Source organism: Calypte anna, chromosome 2, assembly GCF_003957555.1.
Source record: "Calypte anna isolate BGI_N300 chromosome 2, bCalAnn1_v1.p, whole genome shotgun sequence".
In the NCBI taxonomy this organism is placed as follows: Eukaryota; Metazoa; Chordata; class Aves; order Apodiformes; family Trochilidae; genus Calypte; species Calypte anna.
This window is the reverse complement of record NC_044245.1, coordinates 59,353,528-59,377,224: the sequence shown is the minus strand read 5'-3', so window position 1 is coordinate 59,377,224 and position 23,697 is coordinate 59,353,528. Positions and strand designations below refer to the sequence as shown.

Genomic DNA, 23,697 nt, shown 5'->3' with positions numbered 1-23,697 from the left:
AAGGCCCGGCTTGTTTGGACATCTTCAGAAAGGTTACAGAACCCTTGTTCCAACCTGCCAGTAGCTAACCAGGGCAGAGTGAGGGCAGGAGACCAGGGGCAGTTGCTTCCCTAGGGAAGCAGTAGGAAGCCAAGTGTGGAAGTGGCAGCACACTGGTGCTCCTCATGCTGCTTACAGCTGTCACAAGTGTTCTGGGGACACAGAGCAGAGCTGTGGTTTCCATCACTGCCCCCAGTTAATGAACATGCAGAAAACAGGTGTTTTTACCTCTGCGCCTGGTTATGGGATAGGATCCTCATGTCAAAGTCTCCATCTCCCTCAGCTACTTTGAACCAAATGTTGCCCATTCCGATGATCCCGCCGCTGCCCTAGCCAGACCCGGGGCCGACAGCCTGAATCCCAGCCCCGCCAGCGCTTGGCCGCGGGGAAGGTGCTGAAGGTGCCTCCCTGTCTGTGGGATCCCTGCCTTCTCCTGGAGGGACAGCTGAGGGCAGAGTGCTTCCGTCGGGAAGGAGGCTCGGCTTCCTTCCTCTATTCTCAAGCTACCAGAAAGGAGGTATCACAAAGCCAGGATTTAGCTTGGTTTTGGAGAGTTCTGCAATTCTGGGGCAAAGTAATTGGGTACAGATCCATGATACAGTTTTAGGACTTTCTCACCGCCCTAGTTTAAGCTTGATTGGATTTCTTTAGAGTGGAAAATAGGCTTTTCTCACTGAGTGCTGCGAACTGTCCTTTTAAATGAGTGTAAAGTACAGAATAAAGCGCTTCTCAGGAAGCAGGAACATTGTCAGGTGATAGATTGTGTAAATGGTCAGCTCGGTTCTGAAGCCTAATGCTGAACTGCCCGGGTTTCACTGCTGATCACTTCAGCTGAAACACTCACACAGGGTGCTTAAACACTGGCATTTTGATTGCGAACAGTGAGAGCACAAAGCTACCAAAGCATGACTGCTGCTCCCATGGACAGGGTTAGCTCTGAGCTTAGGGGGAAGATGGATGTGCATTTGTCACCCAGCTTGTTGGAACATGCTTCCACACAGCACTCAAGCTAGATGTTCATTGTTATGGGTTAACATATTGAGAAAATCCTCTGTAAGCAGGAGATGCACGAAGCTGCTCTCTCTGCCGAAGTATCTATCAAATCCAGTGGAGGCACCGAGAGGTTTTTTAACGTCTGTAGAGTGGGCAGTAGCAGACATTGGAAGATTTGGATAGCATAAATTTACACAATCCAGTGATTGATATGAGAAGCTTAAACAATCCAAGCTTGAGTAGACGGTGTAAAAACAAATGGGTCAAAGATAAGCAAGGCCACCAAAAAACAATATATGCCAATAAAATAGGGTATTTTTCAATACCATCTCACCATATCTTGATGTTGCTGACTGAGCTGTAAAAAGTAGAATTGTTAAACCATTAATTATAACCACCTCTGGGCCAAACAGGGTAAATCCATAACCCAGTATTCTTCAGAAGCTGTATGAATATCCATTCACCTGATGTATATGAAGGACACACTTTTGTCCTTCAGCATGCACATTTTGAGCAGAAACCCCCTCTGCACCCACTGCTGTAACAAACCAATGTCGGCTTTCTAAACTATCATTTGGTTGAGAGTTTTCAGGGTTGCAGTTTTCAGTAACACGGTGACCTCGGTTTCCCTCTCCTGTTGCCACCCAGCAGCACGGCTGGGGCCAGCTCTGCTGACCACTGTGGCGATGGTTCCACATCCCGCTTGCAAGGACAGTGCAAGTCCATGGCCCTGGCCAGCAGACAGACAGAAAGCACAACCCGTCCACCCATCTGGGTGCTTCTCGGGCAGGGGGGACACCTTCAAGGTGCCCTCTGACAGAATCACAGAATCATAGAATCATAGAATCAGCTGGGTTGGAAGGGACCTCAGAGATCATCAAGTCCAACCCTTGAACCACCGCTGCAGTTACCAGACCATGGCACTGAGTGCCACATCCAGTCTCTTTTTAAATATCTCCAGGGACGGAGAATCCACTACTTCCCTGGGCAGCCCATGACGTTTGGGTTGCCCTCTTGGCCATCGGCCCAGGTCCCCTTGCTCGGGGGTGGCTTCGCAGTGGGCAGAAGGGAGGGAAAGAGACCCAAAGAGCCGGGGGCAAAGAGCCGCAGCCTTGGCACAGAGCGGTCTGTGCAGCCCGGCCATGTCACTCCCGCGACGACGAGCGGCGACGCCGCCGCCGAGCTGCCCCCTCCGCTTGGTGCAGCCCAAACGGTTCCTCCGCCCCTCCCACCCTCACACTCGGTACGGCCCCGCCGGCTCCGTCCCGCCCACCGAGGGAACCCCTCCCCTCTCCGAAGGGCGGAATCGCCTTTCCTGCTGCGCCATCCCGTTCCCTCATTTCCGCTTCCTCTCGCTTTGCGGCTCTGTCGCTCCGTTCCGACGGGAGAAAGGAGCCCTCGGGGTGCGTAAGGGGTCGGCGCCGGGGGGCTCGGAGCAGCTCAGGAGGGGCAGGGTGGGGTGGCGTGGGCTGGGCTCGCTGAGGGCACTCGCTGTAGGCCGAGCTGTGAGGTGCAGGGTGTTTGCTGTCGTCCCGCAGGCCCGTCCCACGCCCGCCAAGATGTCGTACATGCTGCCGCACCTGCACAACGGCTGGCAGGTAGACCAGGCCATCCTCTCGGAAGAGGACCGCGTCGTGGTCATCCGCTTCGGGCACGACTGGGACCCGACCTGCATGAAGATGGATGAAGTCGTATACAGCATTGCTGAGAAGGTAATGGGAGGGTTAATGTAAAACGCCTGCTAATGATTGCCTAGGGGGTCACGCTGGCCTGATAGAAGCTAACACAGAGTGCGTGTTTGACAGCAGCTAAGAAATTGTTTAGGTATTTCCCTTATAAGGGAAATATATGTGCGAAACTGATAGCTGTAGCAACCTTGAGATAAGAAACAGAACGTCTTGTCGGCTTGGCTGAAGGCTGAAGAAGTGCGCATGCCCGGAGAAGAAGAAGTGAAAACTTTACCCAGAGAAAAAGAAGGAACTTTGCTGCGTTTTTACTTCATCCCCGCGACCACCACCAGGAGGCACTGAGCAGGCGCAGAGGGGAGGAGAGGATAAAAATTACCTTTTGGAACTAATTTTAATACAAAGCGGGAGTAGGTGATGTGTATCTGTAGGCAAATATGTGTAGGCAAGTGAATATGTAAAACTTAAGTATGTATAATAAGAGCATATGCATGGTCTTGGTGTGCAAGTTAGGAAAAGAGATCCCCCTTGCACCCAGTGCTGGAATAAAACATACCTCTCTATAACTTTACAAGTTACATAACTTTACAAGTTATAGAGTCATTTTTCCACAAGTCAAAGGTAAACACAATTCCTTCATACAAGCTTTTTTAAAAATACTCTCTTTTTAAAACGAAGCTTAAAATTATAAAACCCATTCACTGAATACTGGACTTTGGCTGCCTAATTCTTTAATGCTCCTTTTTAAAAAGAAATATATATATTTTATTTTAAAAGGGTTTTTTTAAATTGAAAAAAAAAAAAGTAAATTAAACCCATGGTTTATCTAGGGCTGAATACCGTAAATCAGATAAACTCTTGTGAAACCAGGTCACTTTAACTAATAGGCAATATTAGGTCAGTGTGGGTTCAGGGAGGAGTGTTCTAATGTTTTGCATTTATTTAACTGTAATCAGAATTCTGAATAGATGTGGCTTTTGCTAAGATATTAGCTGTGCTTCTGCCTTTCTGTTGAGGTTACAAGAAAAGAGAGGAAAAGAAAAGGAGGGTGGGGAAAGAGAACTATAAAAGAACATATTGGTATTATAGTTACCAATATTTTTAGTTAAAGATGAGCAAATCTAATTCTTCTACTCATGTATGTTACTTTCAAAATTGTTAGCTGCAGGTATTGCTGTCAACACTGTAATGTCTTTCTCTTTTCCCCTGTAAGATCACCTAAACTTACAGCATAATTAGAGAGAAAATTAAAATAAATATTGGCAGTGCAGACTTTCAAGTTTGTGCTGTGGCAGTCTCATGTTGTAGGAATGCATTTTTTTGGGGGGGCATATGGCATTGTTAAGAAAGTCAGGAGGAAGTTCAGAGGACAAATGAGATTTCTTTCATGTAATTTTTTCTATGTCTGTGTTTTCTGTTTACCAGCAAGTGCATTGTCTCAATCACAATAGGATAGTGACTCTTTTTCTGGTGTTGAGAGTCCTATAGATTCCTCTGCTTTACGGTCTTGAGCTGTTCAGTTTAAAGATTTAATAGTAGTCCACCCTGGCAGATTCAGTTCTCTAAAGTATTTGAATAGTCTTAATAGACTATTATATAATATTTACTATATATTATATATTTAATAAGACTATTAAAGTGGTCTTAAATGTGAAGCTACAGTAATTAAGAACAAAACCCAAACAACGAAAGTTGAGGACAAATCAATGAAAGTAAGCCTGATAAAATCTTGAATCTGTGCTGATTTTTGTCTTTTAGCCTCCCAACTCTGTCCTGTCCCCATGGACAGCAGCTGTGAAAGCCTGGTAAGGCAGAGAAAATTTAGTTTTCCATCTTCCAGTTCAATAGTCAGAGGGTCATAAATAAACATGTTCAAAAGGGAACTGTATGCCTTGTTTTTCTGCTGAAAATGCTTTTCTCCTCAAGTGTTGAGAAAGTGTGAAGCTGTCCAAAAGAGGTCTGTCAATAGTGGGTTGTGGGGTTTTTTCCACAATGCAACTGGCTTATTAGAACAAATTTACTACATCTTAGTCTATGTTATGAGGTTAAGTAGTATCAGAATAAATTTGTCTTACTGTTTGTTCAACTTTTAAAACACCACAAGTCTGCATATTGTCTGGGCAGTAGAATTTTGATTAACATTGACAATCTCACTGAATCTCAATTGTTGTAACTGCAACTGCTTTTATTTTGTGTGGTTTGCTTGTAATCCTTGTTCCGAGATCTCTACACTGTTCCCAGTTATAACTCAAAGGTTAGAAAGAAAACATAGCAAACACTTGAAATGATAGTGAAACTTTTTCTTTACAGGAAGGTAGTTTTTGAACTGGCATAGGATTCACTTCCCAAAGGATGGAGAGAGCTTAAGCTTCAGTTTGTCACTGTAGATCTGCTAGCTCAGGTGTACATCCCCTGCATCCATACTAGCCTGAATCTAGGAATATTTCAATTGCTTTTGCTTAAAATGAAGCCTAAGCTAAAGCTTTGTGAATTGGAGCTGGCTGTGTGTAAAGCCATCTCAGATGCTGCTCTGTACTGCTGTGAAATTGGCTCCAGTATTCAGTCTGAGACAGTAAGTGCTGCTTCAGGCTGTAAAACTGGTCAGTAATTTGCAGGGACATTTGAGTAGTTCTGCAGTGGTTAATTTCCACAGAAATAGGTAGTTGTGCTTTAATTGCCATGTAGGAGAGAAGGAAGTTTCAATTTATGTCTGAGTTACTTGGATTACGGTGGTAACTTGGATTTATGCTGTGCAGAGATGTTTTGAATGATCCAGGCCTTTTGAGGAAGATTTATGTAATAATTTCACTATTATTTGAGTAGTTCTGTTTTGTTTTTTTTTTAAAGTCTTAGGCTGTTGATGTTTGTTGCTAGTGACAAGCATTTCTTGTGCTTCAGCTGAACTACATTAAGTGTGTGTGATGTACGATTAACTGTAAAAGTTTTATTTTTCTGTGGAGTATGCAGTTGGAAGTAAATTTTTGGTTTAGCAGTACTTTTGTAGTGGTCTGCTGGTGTGTGTGTAGTATATATATATATACACACACAGATAGATATATATATATACATCTATATTTATTTATATGAAGTGCCTATCACCATATTGATAAACATTCCTTGAAACCACTCTGACAGCAGAGGTAAGAACAGGAGTTAGCCTGTTGGTACCTCAGAACTTCTGTTTCCAACCAATTAAAAAAAAAAAATAAATCCACAAGACTTTGCTGCCAGCCTGCCTGGCCTGTGTTTAATCCTGCTACTCCATCAGGGCTGGAGGGAGACCTGTTGTGAATGGGAACAGTTTGCAATGTGACCTCTCAATCTGTGTATAATCTCCTTGGACTAAATTTACAGTGAACAAAGCAGGTCCTAAGAATGTTGTATTCATGCTCTGTTTAACTTAAAATAATTTTCTATTCTCCAAAATAAATAGTTGTTCAGAGGTGGTTTAGCTTATTGAAACTGCCAAATGTGTTGTAGAAGTTTTCCCAAATTGCAAAGCGGTGCTGCAGCTTCTAAAATGTTAGCAGGATGGAAGAAGAAATGATAGGGGAAAATAAAAAGGGCTTTTCAAGTTTTGTTGTTGAGGGTTGGGTTGTGTTTTTTTTATTTGTTGGTTTGTTTACTTGTGGTTTTCTTTGTTAGGAAAGACCCACACAAGTGTCTTGTGCTTTCTAAGGGTAACCAGGGAAGTAACTTCTGTCGCTCATCAGCTAAGTTGTTGACTCTGAACATTCCACTAAGTTTCTTAGAAATCTTTTATGTAAAATTAGAATGGGCTTGAATGGGCTGAACACACTTCAGAGGGTGTTATAACCTGCACTTAAATGCTGTCTTGCCCCAGGAAATATTTTATTTGCTACTTGTACTTATTTGCATCACTGAAATGTGATTTGATTTTTTTTTTTTTTTTTTATAATTTAGAAACTATTTTGAAGCAGAAGTCTGTCAGCATTCTTTTACCATGGGCTGTGTTTTTTGTAAGCAACCACCCATGCTTTCTCACCTATAGAGCCTGCTAGGATGTTTAAGTACAGGGTACACCTTACACAGTATTTTTCTGGTTCAGTCTAATTCTGTCGTGTGGACTAAAATGAAGCATCAGTGTATTGTTGGGGAAACAGTTCAGAAATATACAGGTTGTGAGCAATCCTGACTTACTTCAATTTAGGCCACATTGGGTTAATGGTTATTGAGGCCTAGTTAGAGGCTTTCTGAGAATGAGCTAATGGGAAAGAGATAACTTAATTGGCAACAGAAGAGGAAAATAATTATGTGAGAAGAATCTTTCCGTGAGAATGGAATGTGTAATTGGAATACAAAGCCACCTGCATGATAAGATGGTGTAAACAAGACTTTTCTATATAAAGTGAGTGCAAGTTGTTAATAAATTATTTCATACAATCATACTGATGTGCACATGGAATCTTTAAGCCTCCACAGACTGTTTTCCCACAAGTGTATCAAGCAGAAATTGTATTAATTCTAGCATTTCCAGATGTTCAGTAGCAAAATTATCAAGTGGTAAGCACTGTGGCAGTAGGTTTGTTGTAAATCTTGGACCACACACGTTACCTCAGTCTGGTAATTTTGTGGTCACTGGGAAGAATGGAAATTGTATTTGTATGCAAGTAAGGATGGGGGAGCAAGGTTGTGTGTTTATGGTGTAATGCATGAGTACAGTTACAGTTAAAGATTTGTGTAAGTTAGATGCCTACTGACTTGTATTTTAATGTGTGTGTCAGTCTGTTATTTTCTGCTATGCATGTATGAGCTTTTGAAACTAAAACATCCCTTAATTCCACCTAAGGTCAAACATGGGTCATCTAGGAATCAAAATGTGGCAGCTTTCTTTCAGGAATGAAGACATTAACAATGACATTAAAAGGGAGGGATTCCTGTGCATCTAACTTGGTAAAAGCAAAACGAAAGCCTGATTTAACAGAATTGCCCAGAGAATAATTGCTTCTCATCAAGGTCTTTTTTAAATTATAAATTACATTCTTAAGCTTTTGTTTTGGCTTTATACCTTTCAAAAAACCTCAGTGTTTATTAGTAAATGATCAGTTCTATTTTGATTTGATGAGCCTAAATAGGTGGCTTAGAGGGGAAAAAAAATTATTGGAGGCATGCACCAGGGCATTTTAGATCATGAATTTACAAAAGGCTGTAAGCAGCTGATGACAGAGGCAAAATATGTCACTTTGGCTTGCACACAGCAATTACTCTGACTTTGTTTAGAGTTGTGCATCTCTCTCTAAGCTTTCAGTTGTATATGCAGGGCACTTCTTTCTCTCCCTGTTGATTTAGCATAGTATCTTTCTTGTTGATACTGGCTGTAAAATGAGCATCTCTGCTATATTTAAAAATATTTTTTAAATGTTTACTTGTTATTGTGGCTAAAAATAGTAGCACGACTTTACTGTAATTTTTATGACCTAATATTCTGGAAAATAAATGTGAAAATTAAAATTTATGTCTTTTAATCAGTAATTAAAAAAATAATCAAAGGCTGGTTAATATGTATTGCTTTTGTTTCCTGTTTTCTTCTGTTCAGGTAAAAAACTTTGCTGTTATTTATCTCGTGGATATCACTGAAGTACCAGACTTCAACAAGATGTATGAGCTGTATGATCCCTGTACTGTCATGTTTTTCTTCAGGTACATGATGATTCTTGAATGTAACTCAAATTTGTATGTCAAAACCAGTGTTTCAGTAGGTCATTTCTAAATACACATCTGCAAACCAATGCTTATGTTTTCATTACTCTACAAAAGAGTAAATTGATTAAATAGGAAAATAGCTTGTTTTCCAATTAGCCTAGTAACAGTGTATTGATAAATTGAGTATTAGTGATAGTGAAAACTGGTTTTATTATTCACTGTTTTCTGTTTTAAATCTGAAACTTCCTGAATAGAATACTGCAGTAATGTGACAGGCTTGTCAAACTCACTTTAAAGATATATCCAAAGTATTGAAGCTTTTTTGAGCTAAGGCATCTACATTGGTGAGATAAAATGTGCCACTAGCAAGCATGGAACCCTCTGGTGTTAGGAGGTCTGGGGAAGAAACAGAAAGAAAGGCACTGAGCTGCATTCTGGGGGTTTGTTTGTGGCCTTTTGTCTAGTTTTAGACATAGGGAGTAAAATGTCAGCTTGAGTGGCAGCAGTAGAGGCTCTTTCTTTGAAGCCAGTTTATTTTGAATCAGTTTTGTGGGGGATATAAAGTTTCTTTCTGAATTATAATACTGTCTTAACTTTTTTGTTTTTCTTTCTTTAAAGGAACAAGCACATCATGATTGATTTAGGTACAGGTAATAACAACAAGATCAACTGGGCAATGGAAGATAAACAAGAGATGATTGACATTATTGAAACTGTTTATAGAGGAGCCCGCAAAGGTCGAGGTTTGGTGGTATCACCAAAAGATTATTCCACTAAATACAGATACTGACATTTCTTCGGGGCTGGCTTTTATTTTTTAGAATCCTACATTGACTTAAATTTATTCTTGTGTATGGGGTGTGTACATATATATATTAAACCAAACAAACTATAAATCCTTTGTCTCTGAGCATATTTTGAATTATTTAAAAAGTTTAAAGTCTGTTTGGAAAAGCAGGAGACACAAAGCCTGAAACTATCTGACTGCAGTAATACTGTAGCTGAATTTTGAGTTGGTGTTTTTTTGTTGGTTCTTTTTTTTTTTTTTTAGTCTGTTGTCCTTCAGAATTTGTATACAAGCATCCTGCTTGCAGAAAAAAATACTTTGATTTTGTTTGCTATGTTACACAAACGTGAGACATACACAAACTTATCTGAGAAAACATGGTTTAGCCTTTTTAAGAAAATGAAGTTAGTTCCACTTATTCACCTTTGTTTTCTTTAGCTAATTGAATTTGACAATGAAAATTAATGTAATTGTTGGTTTGGTTTGGTTTTTTTGCGGGGGTGGTTTTTTGTGGTTTTTGGCAGGGGGGGTGGGTTTGTTTTTTGGGGGTTTTTTTTGTTTTTTTGGGTTGGTTGGCATTCTTGTAACTTCTACCAGCATATTTACAGGATTAAGAAACAGCAAGCCAGACTGTGCTGAAAGGAGATAACCATACTTTTGGCCCAAGACAAAGTAAATGAATTTTTTTACAATTAAGCATGCTTTAGAGGATTTAGGATGAGTCAAAGAAAACAGAGGGTCTTGATTTCTGCTTAAGTTAGTCTGTTTTACAGCATTAATTATAGAATCATTTGTGTTGGAAGAGACCACCAACCTCCCATTCAAAATAGGTTCCAGTTGATCAGGTTGCCTGGGGCTGTGCCCAGTGTTGAGTATTTCCAAGGATGGAAATACTCAGGCTCTACTTGTGTGAATACTGACCACAGTAAGTGGCTACAGCCTTTGTGAACACCCAGGGCATCTTGCTGGCTCATTTCCAGCTTGCCCACTAGACTCCTTGTCTGCAAAGCTGCATGCCAGCCTGGCCATCACATCTGCACTGCTGAGTAAGTTTGCCCTGTGTTTTAGAGGCCAGGCTTGGCACTTGCCTTTGAACTTCATGAGGAGCCTGTTGGCCCATTTCTCTAGCTTGTCCTCCTCTAGCATATCAACCTCTCCCTCCAGTCTGACATTGCTTGCAATCCATGCTGATTAAAGTACTGATTAAAATGATTTATTGATATTAGTGAAGACTGGAATAGATGCTAAGTATTAACACCTGTTAAGTTTTAAAAAGTCTGTTTTGTCCTTCATTAGCTGAGTTTTTCTACTTTTACCCGGTAATGTTTAAATTTCTATCTTTTTTTTTAAGAGGTTCCTATTAATTTTCAAACAAAACCTTTCCCACAAAAAGTGCCAATGTCTTAGTGTACAAGGACCTTAAAGTTGGTTCAGATCTCCTGTTTTCTTTTACTCTAACATGTCTTGTTTAGGACATGCTGGTAACTAGAATTCTTTGCTATCCCTGTCCTGTGCACCAACCCAGATGACAGCCAAAGGAGATTCCATCTCCTAGGCCAGGGTTATATTTTGAGGGAAAAGTTACACTTTGAGGGTAACCAAGTGATGACAGCCCCCTGGGACTGTCCCAGTACCCCTTGTTCAGATTAAGGTAAAATGACACTCAAGGTCTGTTTCTCTACAAACAAAATAGCAATTATATGGCTCTTAACAGTTAAAGGTTATTTTGGAGTGAATTCTTAAAGAAAAAAAGTCACCCACAAGTATGTATATATGACACTATAAAATTTAGTCACTGAAAGAACCCTCTAACACTTGTCCTTAAGTTTTAGAAGGCAGGTATTCAGCTAGGTTAGCAAGGCTTCAGGGACAGGAGTGGTAGGGCAGGAGTGCTTTAAGCCACATGCACTTCATTACAAATATAAAGCCTCAGTTCACATATTTGGGATTAGTTTGCACTACCCTGTGTATTTGGTGCATGGATGGAATAGATGCAGCACGCTGCAGTTTGTCTTCTTCCAAAAAAGTGGTAGCATTCTTTGGTTCCTGACAAAAACAAATCCAAGATAATTTAAGGTATTTTAAAATACACCAGCATGCTTTAAAATCCAAGCAAATGCAGGTATAATAAATATGTAAACAACATCTTTGGCCTAGGTTCTACATAGTTTAAAACTACATTAAAATACAGTAAAACTTAATCCTTCATTGTTATGTTCCATCCCAGCCTCTGTCATCAGGTCAGCAACATGCTTCTCAAGATCATCAATGTGCTTGCACATTTATTCTAGTAAAAAGTTAACAATTTCTTATTCATAAATGAAGTTAATTTTATAGTTCTTTTTATTCTGTGAGGAAAAACAAGAAGTTTTCTTGCAGATGTCCCAGCGTCTTACTCATACTCAGTTCTAATGCAAGATGAAGCATACACAGGGTTGTATTATTAGAAGACAATCACATTTTATTTTGCAACACGTAAGTCTTCAGGTTCTAAACATTTTCAAATGTTTTCCTGCATGCCAATGAGTGAACTGGCATAGGTCCAGTGAACTACTTCAGGTGATTCCATAAAGTCAACCTATGCAATCAGAGTATGAGTGGGTAGTTGTCCTGTGATGTCCCATGGTTAATCCCTTCTCTGACACATGCATAATGTTGGGTGGCAAGTCTAGCTGCTCTTACCCAATTTCCCTTTATAAGGCCCTGAGCTCCTTGAGTTTTCTGTCTAGGTACATGCAAAAGGCCTGAACACAGCTCAGGTGAGCCAAAATCCACATCCTATTGCTTAGTGTCAGAAAAAGAGTCTTCAGGAGTTACATATGCAGTGCTGGGCTACTGTTATCTCAACCTACAGGGTGCTGGCTGATAATTTTGTGGTTAGTCATTTACCCAAGAACGTGGATTTCATACAGCACATTGTTTCCCAAAATAGAATCTTATTTCAGTATACGTTTTATAGTAGTAGATTCACAATTACAACAGAAATAGTTTAATTCTATAATCATCATTCTAATCAGCAGGTTTTTGAACCAACAGCATCAATACAATCGTTGAAGCAGCATTTTTGAAGCTTGCTTTTTTTTTTTTCAGTGTTACTTCTAGAATCACATATTTTCTGCTTCCTTTACTTGAGAAAAGAATTGCTGTACAGAGACTAGCTCACTGAGCATTGTTACTTCTTATAGTAAAACCTTTTTTAGGATTTCCTTCTTAGTAAAGGGAAAAATAAATGGCCTAGGGGGGTCAGCTGAATGGCCAGCTGAACTCAGCTGGCTTGACATCAGAAGTGTCTAGAAACGTAAACCATTATAGCTTACTTTGATGTTTAGAAAAAAGCACATCACGATTTTCAAAGGCAAAGCCTCCTTTTTTTACATCTGCTTTGTAATGTGCAGGGGACACCAATCCCGGTTCTGCAGGGGAACCTCAGCCTTAGGATCACAAAAGAGGGTATTTCTCAGAGGTACTTCTTCAGTCGGAGCTTCGAAATTCTCCTGCAGCTGATGCAGCAGATTTTCCACCAAGGGAAAAAAAGGGAAGGGCAAAGGGCGGAGGCGCACGGAGAGCAGGGACGGCCCGGGGCTCCGTGGGGAGCCGGTGGCTGGACCAGGGCACCTCTCCGACGGCTTCCAGCCCTTCTCCCCTCGGCCCTACGAGGGGACCCGGCGTTCAGACGGGATCGCTGCGGCCTCCCCGATGCCGGGCAGGCACCCGTCAGGCGGAGCCCCGCAGCAAAGCTGCCCGCAAGCCCGGCCCTCGGCGGGCTCCGCGGAGCAGCACCGTGAAGTCCCGGCCTCCCGGCGGGTCGACGACCGACACCGGCTCCGGCTCCCCGCAGACACCCACCGCCACCTCTGCGGCCGCGGTGGGACGGGACGGGATCGGACAGGACGGGACGGGCAGGTGGGCGCCCGGCGGGCTGGCAGGGCAGGGCAGGCATTCGGGGGAGCTCCGCCATTCCAGTGCGAGAATCCTTCAGTACTGCCAAGCGCTGGTGGGCCGCCTTTCCCAAAGAAATGGTGGCTGTGCAGGACAACAACTAAAGGATAGAATCATAGAATCGGCTGGGTTGGAAGGGACCTCAGAGATCATCAAGTCCAACCCTTGATCCACTACCTCTGCAGTTCCCAGTCCATGGCACTGAGTGCCACATCCAGTCTCTTATATCTCCAGGGACGGAGAATCCACTACTTCCCTGGGCAGCCCATTCCAATGTCTGATCACCCTCTCCATAAAGAAATTCTTTCTAATATCCAACCTAAACTTCCCCTGGCACAACTTAAGACCATGCCCTCTTGTCTTGTTGAAAGTCGTCTGGCAAAAGAGACCAACCCCCCCCCCCCCCGGCTACACCCTCCTTTCAGGGAGTTGTAGAGAATGAGGAGGTCTCCCCTGAACCGCCTCTTCTTTAGGCTTCTTTAGGATGTTGTAGTTTGGTCTTGAGACATCTTACGATTTCGTAGGATGTAAATGACAAGTTACATAAAGAAAATAGCTTGTCTAATAACAAGGCCTGATTTTTTTTTTTATTTTGGTATTTGTTTCTGATTGTTTTAATTTGGTTGGTTGGGGTTTGGTGGGGGGTTTTTTGTGTCTTTGTTTTCATAAGATAAATATAGTTTTGAAATACACAGTGGCAAAAATACCATGCTTGCAGAAGTTTTTTGCACCAGAATGTGTGAAGAAGTAGAATTGAAGACATAAGCAAGAAATGGACAGAGCCTCTTATGGTCATGCGTGTAGGTCATCTCTGTGGCTTCACGGTATAAAAAGCTCTTAGGGTAAGTGTTGCAGAGGTGTCTTGTTCTGCATGCAGGTGTTCCGGGTGCTGTAACTTGCTTAATGTAACTTGCCTAATGTAAGTTGCCTAATGTAAATTGCCTAATATGATTTGCCAAATGTAAATGAAGAGATTTTAAGTTTACTGTGCCTATATGGTTAGGGGAGTATCACTGTTGAGCAATAATAGCTTTCCTTAGTCTGTTGCTTTACAGAGATGCCAAACACAGATACAGATGCCTTCATCCACCTAAGGTTTCTCTCCTCAGCAAGTACTGACCTCAAACACTGAAGGATTATCCCCTGCAAGGCTGCCACTTAGGATCTTAAGAAACTCCATTATTTTCGTTTTCAACCTTCCCCACCTTGTTTGGGAAGGCATCTCTGTGGTGAGATTCTGGCATCAAAGCAAACCTCTGCATTGCTGGCTGCTTTCCATCATCTTGCCTTCTCTGTACATTCTTATCTTCCCACTCTTGTAGATTTTTCCCTTTGCCTTTTTCATTGTAGAAAGAAAAATCAAGCAAGTTTTGCAGAACTATAGTGGTCTAGCAGTGTAATTGCTCTAGATAAAGCTTCTAGATAAAACAATATAGCATATAGCTAATGCTTTGCATTTGTACATAGCCATTAGCTGCAATCAGATCACTTTTTTGTTCTGTTTCATAAATAATGAGCAGGTTTTTTTTTTTTTCCTTTTCTTTTTTGCTAATAAACCTCCTTTCCCGTAGGGCTTTATAGTAGAGCTGTAATATTTGTGCTTTTTACTCCTGATAACAGCCATAATCTTCCTGGTTTTCCCTCCTTACTGAATATCTCTATAAGCTTCCCTCTTAAGTCCCTCTTAAGGCATCATTATTTTCCCCTGAGGGAGTTGAAGTGGTGCTCTCAGCTTGTGTCTGGGTACCTTGAACTAAGTAGGAGTCCTGCTTTTAGTGAAAAGATTGCAGGGGTAAACAAATAACTGGAAATGTGGAGAAGCAAGCATTACACAGCCATCAAGTTGCAAGAATGGCACTCAGTCTTTGGAGTTCTGCATTTAATAACATCTAGGCTACAGTTCAACTGAAAACAAGCATCACATGGTAAAGGCTTTTTGTAAATATCTCCCCTTGTTCTCAAGGCAGATCACTGGGGTCAGATACCCAGCCAGCACCCAGCACAGCAATGGAGGAAGGACAACTAGAAGTGTGGAGACTGAAGAAAATATTTCACCATGCCTTTCCCCCTCCAAAGGTCTGGTTCTTTTACTTTGTGGTCTCCACAGCTAATCTGAATGGCTCAGTTCAAATCTTGAGCTGAAATAGGCCAATAGTCCACAGCTGGGTTTATGGAATAAAATTGGAAGTGTCTGTAAAGCCAAAAATGGAAAAGTTCAAAAGTTCAGAAAACATAAGAATAACAAAGACAAACACCAAGACCAAAAATACTTCACTTTACAGTTAATTTATTTAAAATAGAATGAGTCCTAGCTCATTCTATTTTAAAGTTCTATTCTTCAAGTCTTTCTATTTTAAAGCAAAACTTTCAGCTTTGCCCTGCTGTCCCTTATTCTTTCCCTCTTCAGAGAGCTCTGTTTTTCAGTGCTGAGCTGTTACATGCGTGTCCAGGGTCTGAAGTTTTGGAGCATAAGATAAGCTGCATTTCAAAAGCAGTCATTGATGTTAGACTTGCATCCGTGAACCAAAAACTATTTTCTGAGTTTTTCTCTTTTTTTGGTGTTGGTATTTTCAAAAGCAGAAGTTTAGCTGAGAACCAGTAAACGACCAGTGCTCATAAACGCATTCACTGCAATAGGTAAAGTTTACTTAATTTACTAAAAGGGTACTAAGAAGATCATGTTGGCAATGAATACAAAAATGGGCCTGAGAGAGGAACAAAGAAGATTTGAAAATGTAAATTTATTTTCCATGTCAAAATAGGTTCTATGTTACTTTCAATAAAAAGTCAGACTTTAGACCTTTTCAATTTAAACACGTCCTATTGGAAGACTGGCACATGAAGTAAAAATAAAAAATAGAGTGACAGAGTCTGGGGTAACTGTTTGCTTCCATCTTGTTTCAGAATTGCAGGCCTGTCCTATGGGCTCTTCACATTGTACTTTTATGCTGAAATGCCATGCAAAGCATATTTCTCCTCCTCTTTCCTTGAGAAATTCCAGTCCCTTCAATACTGAAAGCCAAAGCCAGGGTAGCAGGATAGAAAACAAAAGTATGTTTAAACTTTAAACTCATATAGTTCTAAGCTCCAATTTCAATGCAACTACTGTATGATGCCATGCTGTGAAAGCCTGTGATGTGCAGTGATAAAGGAATTATTTTGTAGAAATGCATTACTCTTGTTTGGAAGTTACATGAAGTCCCTTCCCTCTCCTCTTTGCTGATAAATCAGATTTTATATACCAGGGGTCAGGAATCCCCTGGTCATGCACTTCAAGCATGTCTGGCTCAGGGCAGCTTTGGAATGGAGGTGAAGACAGAAAAGGCACATCTTGTAAAAAAGCCTAGCATTATGTGTGTGGTAAGAAAGAGAACAGGAAATTAAGTCCTGGAAGCAGACAAGGAAGCAAGTATTCCTGGACCACCATAGCAGCCTTGTCTGGAAGGAGGCAGGATGCAAATCACACTGCAATAGTTAGGTCTTTTCCTTTCCTTTTCCTTGTCTTTTTTCTTTTCCTTTTCCTTTTCCTTTTATCTATTCAGGAAAGCTGCATTTGTGAGAAGACACGGTACCTAATTCATTAGAAATAAAGTTGGTCAGACATTTTTTTTTCGGCCCATGGCCAGCCATAGTAGGCAGGTTTCCATAGCAATCAAGGTCTTTAGCAGTTTTGAGTTAGCCAGGAGCTAAAGCTAGGAGGAAGAAAGGCTAGGGCAGCTGAGCCAAGCTGGCCAACAGAAGTATTCCATACCATAAACTTGTTCACTATAAATCAGGTTAGCTGGGGACATTGATAAATTGAGAAAACAGATTTTTGAAGTAATGATTACCTACATAGAAGAAACTGCCTGGGCTGACCCCAGTTTTCCAGGTTAGCTTCCAGAATAATTCCATGATACTTTTAAGTCTATGTGATAACCAATTCCATACAATACCCACCTCAGTGGATACCATCCCTGGACGGTCTGTTCCAGAGGCCTGTTCTCCCATTTGCTTTGACTGTCATGCTTTTGCTGGAGCTGTGGTGCTCACAGTGTTTGATGAAGGTAACTTTGCATCTTTTATATCAGTTTTGATATTGGCTTATTATTATTACATCTGTTTCCATTTCAACACGATAAACCTTCTTTTCCCGATTCCCTTTCTTAGGTGGGGTGATAGAACACAGGGTGATAGAACAGTGAACTAAAGGAATAACTAAGATTAAACGGGTGAACCAGAGCCTTGCTGGTGTTACTGAATCATAGAATCATAGAATTGGCTGGGTTGGAAGGGACCTCAGAGATCATCAAGTCCAACCCTTGAACCACCGCTGTGGTTACTAGACCATGGCACTGAGTGCCACATCCAGTCTCTTTTTAAATATCTCCAGGGACGGAGAATCTACTACTTCCCTGGGCAGCCCATTCCAGTGCTAGATCACTCTCTCTGTAAAGAAATTCTTTCCAATATCCAACCTAAACCTCCCCTGGCACAACTTGAGACCGTGCCCTCTTGTCTTGCTGAGAGTTGCCTGGGAAAAGAGACCAACCCCCCCCTGGCTACACCCTCCTTTCAGGGAGTTGTAGAGAGCGATGAGGTCTCCTCCTCTTTTCCAGCCTGAACACTCCCAGCTCCCTCAGCCTCTCTTCATATGATATTTACTTAAGTCCCTTCACCAGGTTAGTTGCCCTCCTTTGGACCTGCTCCAGGACCTCAATCTCCTTCCTGAACTGATGGGCCCAGAACTGGACACAGTACTCGAGCTGTGGCCTCACCAGGGCTGAGTACAGGGGCAGAATCCCTTCCCTGGACCTGCTGGCCACGCTGTTCCTGATCCAGGCCAGGATGCCATTGGCCTTCTTGGCTACCTGGGCACACTGCTGGCTCATGTTCAGCTTCCTGTCAATCCAGACTCCCAGGTCCCTTTCTGTCTGGCTGCTCTCAGCCACTCTGTGCCCAGCCTGTAGCGCTGCTTGGGGTTGTTTGCCACCAAATCAAGCAGCTGTTAGATGATGCAGTGTCCATGCTATTATTATTATTTTTATTATTATTATTATTAAATATTATGTCCATGCTATTAAATTCCTCATCTCTGTGCAGCCCTGGGACGCCTGTGCTGGCTCAGCACAAACTGAAGTGACGACCTGCGGATCACTCTGGGCAGAAGATGCACATTTCCCCCTCCCCCTGACACCTTTTATGAAAGCCACTGAGGAGAAAAAACCCCAGACAACCAACTCTCTCGTAACGGCGATGTGGCGGCTGCCGCTGCGTTGCATTTAGTTAAGGAGCGACCGCAATTTTGAGACCCAGGAAATAACGATTTTCATTAAGGGTGACGGAGTTTATTCTTAAAAAGTCTCGAATTCGGAGACCGGGGACCAAGATTCAGGACCTCGCCACCACCCCGCATCCAGCGAGGGAAGACCACGCAGGTGTGCGCCTGGCACCGCCTCTTTTCCGGGGCAGCCCAACAACCTCCGCTCCCCCTGGAGAAGGCGGCGGGTGTTCCTCGTGCGTGCCCGGGAAGTCCGCGCCACCGGGGCGGTTAAGCAGCGGTACCGGTACCGCCCGTGGGCATCTTCCCCGGTGAGGCGGTACCGGGAGCGCCCGGTACCCGTGGGAGGGGGAAGCACCGCGCGGGGGCTCGCGCGCTGGAATCCGCGAGCGCCGCGCGAGAGGAACGGTCGAGGCGGCCTCAGCGCTGATTGGCGGAGCCGCGGCTGCTTCTCGTGGCGTCACGAGCCGCCGGGGCCTCGCCGTTGCCAGCGGCCCCAACCTCCAGCAGCGGTGAGGCGGCCGGCGCAGGGCGATGGTGGCGGCGGCGGCGGCCGGAGTTCGGGGAACAGGTGGGCAGGCAGGCAGACAGACCCGCGTTTTCCCGTGGTTCTGGATAAGCGGGGTGCGATGGTCAGCGGGTGGGTGACGACGGGTGCCATCCCACCCCCTCCCTCCTCCCCTTCCTCCAAGCCCGCCCCGAGAAACGACCTGGACCTGGCAGCCGGGGCCGGGCGCGGTTGCCCGCTGCTGGATGGCGCGCCTGCCCGTGCCCTCCCTGCCTCCCGCAGCTCGGCCTTGTGCCGCATCCCGCTGCTGGCGGCGGGTCCCCTCAGCGGCGGAGCCTTAGTGGCTGCCGCCCCCGGGCTGTGCCGGCGGCGGGTTTCTCAACGCGGGAGCCCGTGCGAGGGCGTTAGCGTCGCGCCGGGTTTGGGCGGCCCCCCGCCCACCCCACCCCGCTGTGTCAGGGCGGTGGTCTGGGTCCGGTAGCGCTGGGCGACCGGCTGGCAGCGGAGCGGGCAGCCCGCGTTAGAGGTAGGCTGACGTCCCGTCGCTTTCAGCAGGTCCTAGCCCTGCGGGGGAAGGCGCGGCCGCGGTGCCCCATGCCATCCGAGAGCCCCTGCGTGGTTAAAACCTGCCAGCGTCGGAGGGGAGCAGCGGGAGGCGATCCCTCAGCGTGACTGCCCCTGGGCCAGCCTCCCCGCTGCCCCCAGCCATGGAGGGGGGTGGCTTGGAGTGGCTGCTGGTCCCGATTCACCAGCTGGTGTCGTGGGGTGCCGCGGGGTCCATGGTGTTCGGCGGAGTGGTGCCCTACATTCCCCAGTACAGAGACATCCGGCGGACCCAGAACGCAGAAGGCTTTTCCACCTACGTCTGTCTGGTGCTGTTGGTCGCGAACATCTTGCGGATACTTTTCTGGTAAGTTGGTTGTGTCTATGTCTGCCCAGTTCTAAAGGTTCTTGCTTGTTTGCTAGTTCTAAAGCTTTGATTTGGAGTATTTGAAGAAAAAAATGTGTTTTACATACTTCCTCCTCCTCTCTTGATGATCCCTAAATGGGTGAACCTGTGTTGAGTGAAATGAACAGGGCTCAGTTGCTCTGCTGCCACCCTTTTGCTATCTTATTATCAGTGCTCTGATTTTGCAAGATGAAACTTTTTGTCAGAAAAGAAAAAGATATATTCTAAGACAGATTTTTTTTTTCTTCTTGCTGACTGTATTTAATTTTTCACTTTCCCTCTAACTGTTCTCAGAGTTAAGGCCCTGGTCTTGCATTCTTTCACTAGCATCTAGTTGGTATTAACATAATGGTGATGCTAGCCATGTGTTCTTGCATTTTCCTGGGATGCCAGCTGGCTTCATATGGGGCTCACTTGTAGAGCTCTATGAAGAAATACAGATGAAAATAATAATTCTTTATTAATTATGCAAAAGGTGGGCTATCATTCAAAGGAAATAATTTTTGGTTTTGACACCACTTTTAGTATTTAAAAGCAAGTTTGTTTCGGTACTTAGGTCTTGTGCTGCTGGACAAAGGAAATGTTATCAGGGCATGACTTCCACGAGTGAATTTTATTAAATTATATTCCTCATAACTTCTTGCAACTTCTCTTTAACAAACCAGTCCAGACTTTAATCCAGATCTCTCTTCTGAAAACTGCACTGGCATCTGACTTCTGTTTTTAATTATTTCAAGTTTCTCTTCCTTATGCCTGGCTATTACACATATGATTTGTGCGAGATTCATCCCTCTTGACTTCTTCTCCACCCTGATCCAAAAATAAGTAGAAGACTGTAAAGTCTTTCAAGTTGTAGGAAGTAATGTAAGAAAACAGAAACAGTTCCTGCATGTTATGCCATGTTTCCCCTCTATATTCACTATTGAGTAGTACCTGTCTTGCTGTTACTCATAACAGACCCAGTCCCACTTTTACACCATGGCTTTACTATACATTGTTCACCTCATCTGTGAGGGCAATTCCTTCATTTCCTATTTGTGAACTGGCAGATTCCATGTGTTCCTAGACCTGTATCTTGGTTATCTCAGAGGTGATGAGGTGATTTCTGTATATATATATCTCTTTTCTTTTTTTTTTTTTTTTTTTTGACCTCTAGTTTTGCAGTGGGTGAAGCTTAACCTTTCTCTCCCCTCCAAATATAGTATTTACTTTGTAATCTTCTTGGCATGTTTTATGCATCAGTAGAGTTGCAGCTGGTGTATTGTATGGTGACAAAATACCACTCAGATCAAGGATATCAGTCCAGTTTCCAGTTAACTGCTTTCACAATTTTTCTTCCTCCAATGGGAAGCCATCTTTTGAAGTAAGAAGTCTAAGTGCAATATTTCTTCTTGTCTTCCTCCCACCTAATACCATAGTTTCAAGGTGTGCTGTTTGCTAGTGATGACAAATAAATTATCCATGTATTAGTTTCTCAAGCTTCTCTGTTTCACAGTATCTAAATATGTCATCTTCAAAAAGACATTCCTGCTTTCACTTTTGTGTGTTTGGCCTTGCTGTGTTCCACTAATAAGTAGTATTCCAGGACTTTGTGGAAAAGCAGTGGGAAAAGATAGGTCTGTAAACATAAAAACTGCATATATATACCATTTTGGTTCATTCCACTTTTCTTTGTTTATGCACACATGCCTTTTGTGTAGGAAAAAGAAAGTAGAAGTTTTACAGTGCAAACTTGTGGCTTAGTTATGTTGACTGTGTGTGAAGTTTCTGGCCCTTATAAAGAAGATTAAAAAAAATAAATAAATTGGGCAGTAGGCATTCTGTGCTTACAGAATCACACAATGGGGATTTTTTAGCTTAGCAGTGTGAAGCTTAGACTTTGTCCTGTGACTAGACTTAGTATCACATTAGCTTTACTTTTAGCAATAATCTCTTAGTAATAATCTGTTGTTACAATTTTATGTTACGCTTTAAAGCATCGTTTATTTTGAGGTGCCAGTGTAGCTGCTGGTGCTGACTTGTGCGTGGAAATACCCCCTCATTTGTTCCAGGCCTTCTGACATTGCCAGTACTGCTTCTCTTATCTGTTTTCTCTAGACCCCGTAGGTCATTGCTTCTTGTTCTCCACTCAGTTTAACATTGGGACTGATGAGTTTTGAGAAGGTCTCTGCTGTAAGTAAAGCAGAAGTGGAAGTGCAAAACTGAATGTCTTTGTAATTCTGGTATATCTGAAGATGTAGAGCATGCTCAGAAAAGCCTGGTATTTTTTTCCTTTTGCATTTTTAATAAAATGCTTCATTACCATTTTTGTTAGCTAGTCTCTTATTGTACTTGCTAAAGTAAGCTCTGATTTCTTGTTCAAGACTGGTTTTCAAAACAGCCTGAGTCTTACTGATGCATGAGCTTCGAGGTGGTTAATCATCTGAAGTTGTGAGCCAGCTTCAGAACACATCATGGCACTTGAACTCAGTTGTGGCCAAGATGGACATATCTTCTTGGTTCATGTGGCCTGCAGCCTGCCCACTGAGTAGCTTTACATTGTCATGATCAAAACCAGGATCACTAAGGCCAGGGGGAGTTGTGTAGTCGTTTGGGGGTAGAGGACACAGAAAAAAATTCCTTACTTCTTTTTGTAAAACAGAGCTTCTGATGATATAAATTATGATTTCTGTTAATATTAAATTCAGGCTAAATAGCTAGAGAAAGCAAACTGCAGATATCTTAGAAGAATTTTTATTTGTATCTTGAGTAACTTCAGTGAAAAATACTTACGTTCCCTATTCTCCCCAGAGGTTTTTGGACTTTTTTTTTTTTCTTTTTTCAGTTTGCAGTCCATAAAATGTTTTTATGTAGTAGTCTGTCATGGTTTGTGCATTTTCCAGGAAGACAGTAGTAATTCAAAAGGTTTTGAGATGCAGTTCTTTGAGCTTCTGGCCTAAACCTCGTACAGCAACACTGTAGAAATCCAAACAAAAGAAAATGAAACTGTCCGGTTTTGGAATTGTTATCACACAGTAGTTGCCTTAAAACAAAATGGGTATTTTGGTATTTTGGGAAGAGTATAGGGGTGCTGCCCGATCGTGTAGGGATGAGGTCAGCAAGGCCAGGGCACCAGTTGGAGCTGAACTGAGCAAGATATGTGAAGAATAGCAAGAAGGAATTCTGCAGGTACCTCAGTGAAAAAAATGGAGGTTAAAAAAAACACCCCCTGAAGAGGAAGTCTGGTAGGCAGAAGAGGGGAAGGCTGAGATTCTCAACAATGTTCCTTCCTCAGTCTTCACTGGCAACCTCTCTCCCACCACCTTCCTCCCAAGCTAAAAAACCACAAGGTGGGAATCAGGCTGGCAGAGTCCCTCCCACTGTATGTGAAGATCAGGTTCATGACCACCTGAGAAACCTGAGCATACATAAGTCTATGGGACCTGATGAGCTGCACTCCAGAGTCCTGAGAAAATTGGAGGATGTAGTTGCTAAGCCACTCTCCCTGATATATGAAAAGTCATGATATATATGAAGTCCCTGGTGACTGGGAGAAGGGACACATTACACCCATTTTTAAAAAGGGTAGTGAGGTTGACCCTGGGAACTACTGACCTGTCAGCCTCACCTCTGTGCCTGGGAAGGTTATACTGCAGATTCTTGTAGGAGCTCTGATAAGGCACCTGGAGGACAGGAAGGTGATCGAAGACAATCAGCGTGGCTTCACTAAGGTCAAATCCTGCCTGACAAACCTGGTGGCTTTCTGTGACAATTACATCAGTGGACAAGGGATAATCTATGAATATGATCTATCTGGACTTATGCAGGGTCCCCCACAAAATCTTGCTCGCAAAGTTGGAGAGATTTGATGGGAGACTTGATTTGGAGGTTTGA

At 43.1% G+C, this 23,697-nt stretch overlaps 3 protein-coding genes across 7 annotated transcripts in view; 2 read left to right on the top strand and 1 right to left on the bottom strand.

Moving 5' to 3' along the window:
- The first annotated feature begins 2,330 nt into the window (after positions 1-2,330).
- TXNL4A (thioredoxin like 4A) lies at positions 2,331-9,283 on the top strand. Its single transcript, XM_030444890.1, has 4 exons — positions 2,331-2,435; positions 2,571-2,744; positions 8,275-8,378; positions 9,000-9,283. Exons 2-4 carry the CDS (start codon positions 2,592-2,594, stop codon positions 9,169-9,171), a joined length of 429 nt encoding a protein of 142 aa, XP_030300750.1. The 5' UTR covers positions 2,331-2,435; positions 2,571-2,591; the 3' UTR covers positions 9,172-9,283.
- Positions 9,284-11,348: 2,065 nt separating this feature from the next.
- On the bottom strand, positions 11,349-13,548 carry HSBP1L1 (heat shock factor binding protein 1 like 1; the record flags this gene model as incomplete). The annotated part of the gene is given in 3 exon segments (XM_030444652.1): positions 11,349-11,458; positions 12,623-12,692; positions 13,528-13,548. Coding segments are annotated over 3 exon segments (201 nt in total), but the record flags the coding sequence as incomplete, so codon positions are not given.
- Positions 13,549-18,600: 5,052 nt separating this feature from the next.
- Positions 18,601-23,697, top strand: part of SLC66A2 (solute carrier family 66 member 2) — a 49,657-nt gene continuing 44,560 nt past the window's right edge. For 2 of the 5 annotated variants that reach the window (XM_030446029.1, XM_030446025.1), the window contains exon 1: positions 19,322-19,785. In XM_030446029.1, the coding sequence (XP_030301889.1) occupies positions 19,583-19,785 (203 nt within the window). In that variant the 5' untranslated portion in view covers positions 19,322-19,582. Of the gene's footprint in view, positions 18,679-18,832; positions 18,939-19,321; positions 19,786-23,697 lie in introns of those variants that run through there. The other 3 variants (XM_030446028.1, XM_030446027.1, XM_030446026.1) reach the window with 3 other exon arrangements.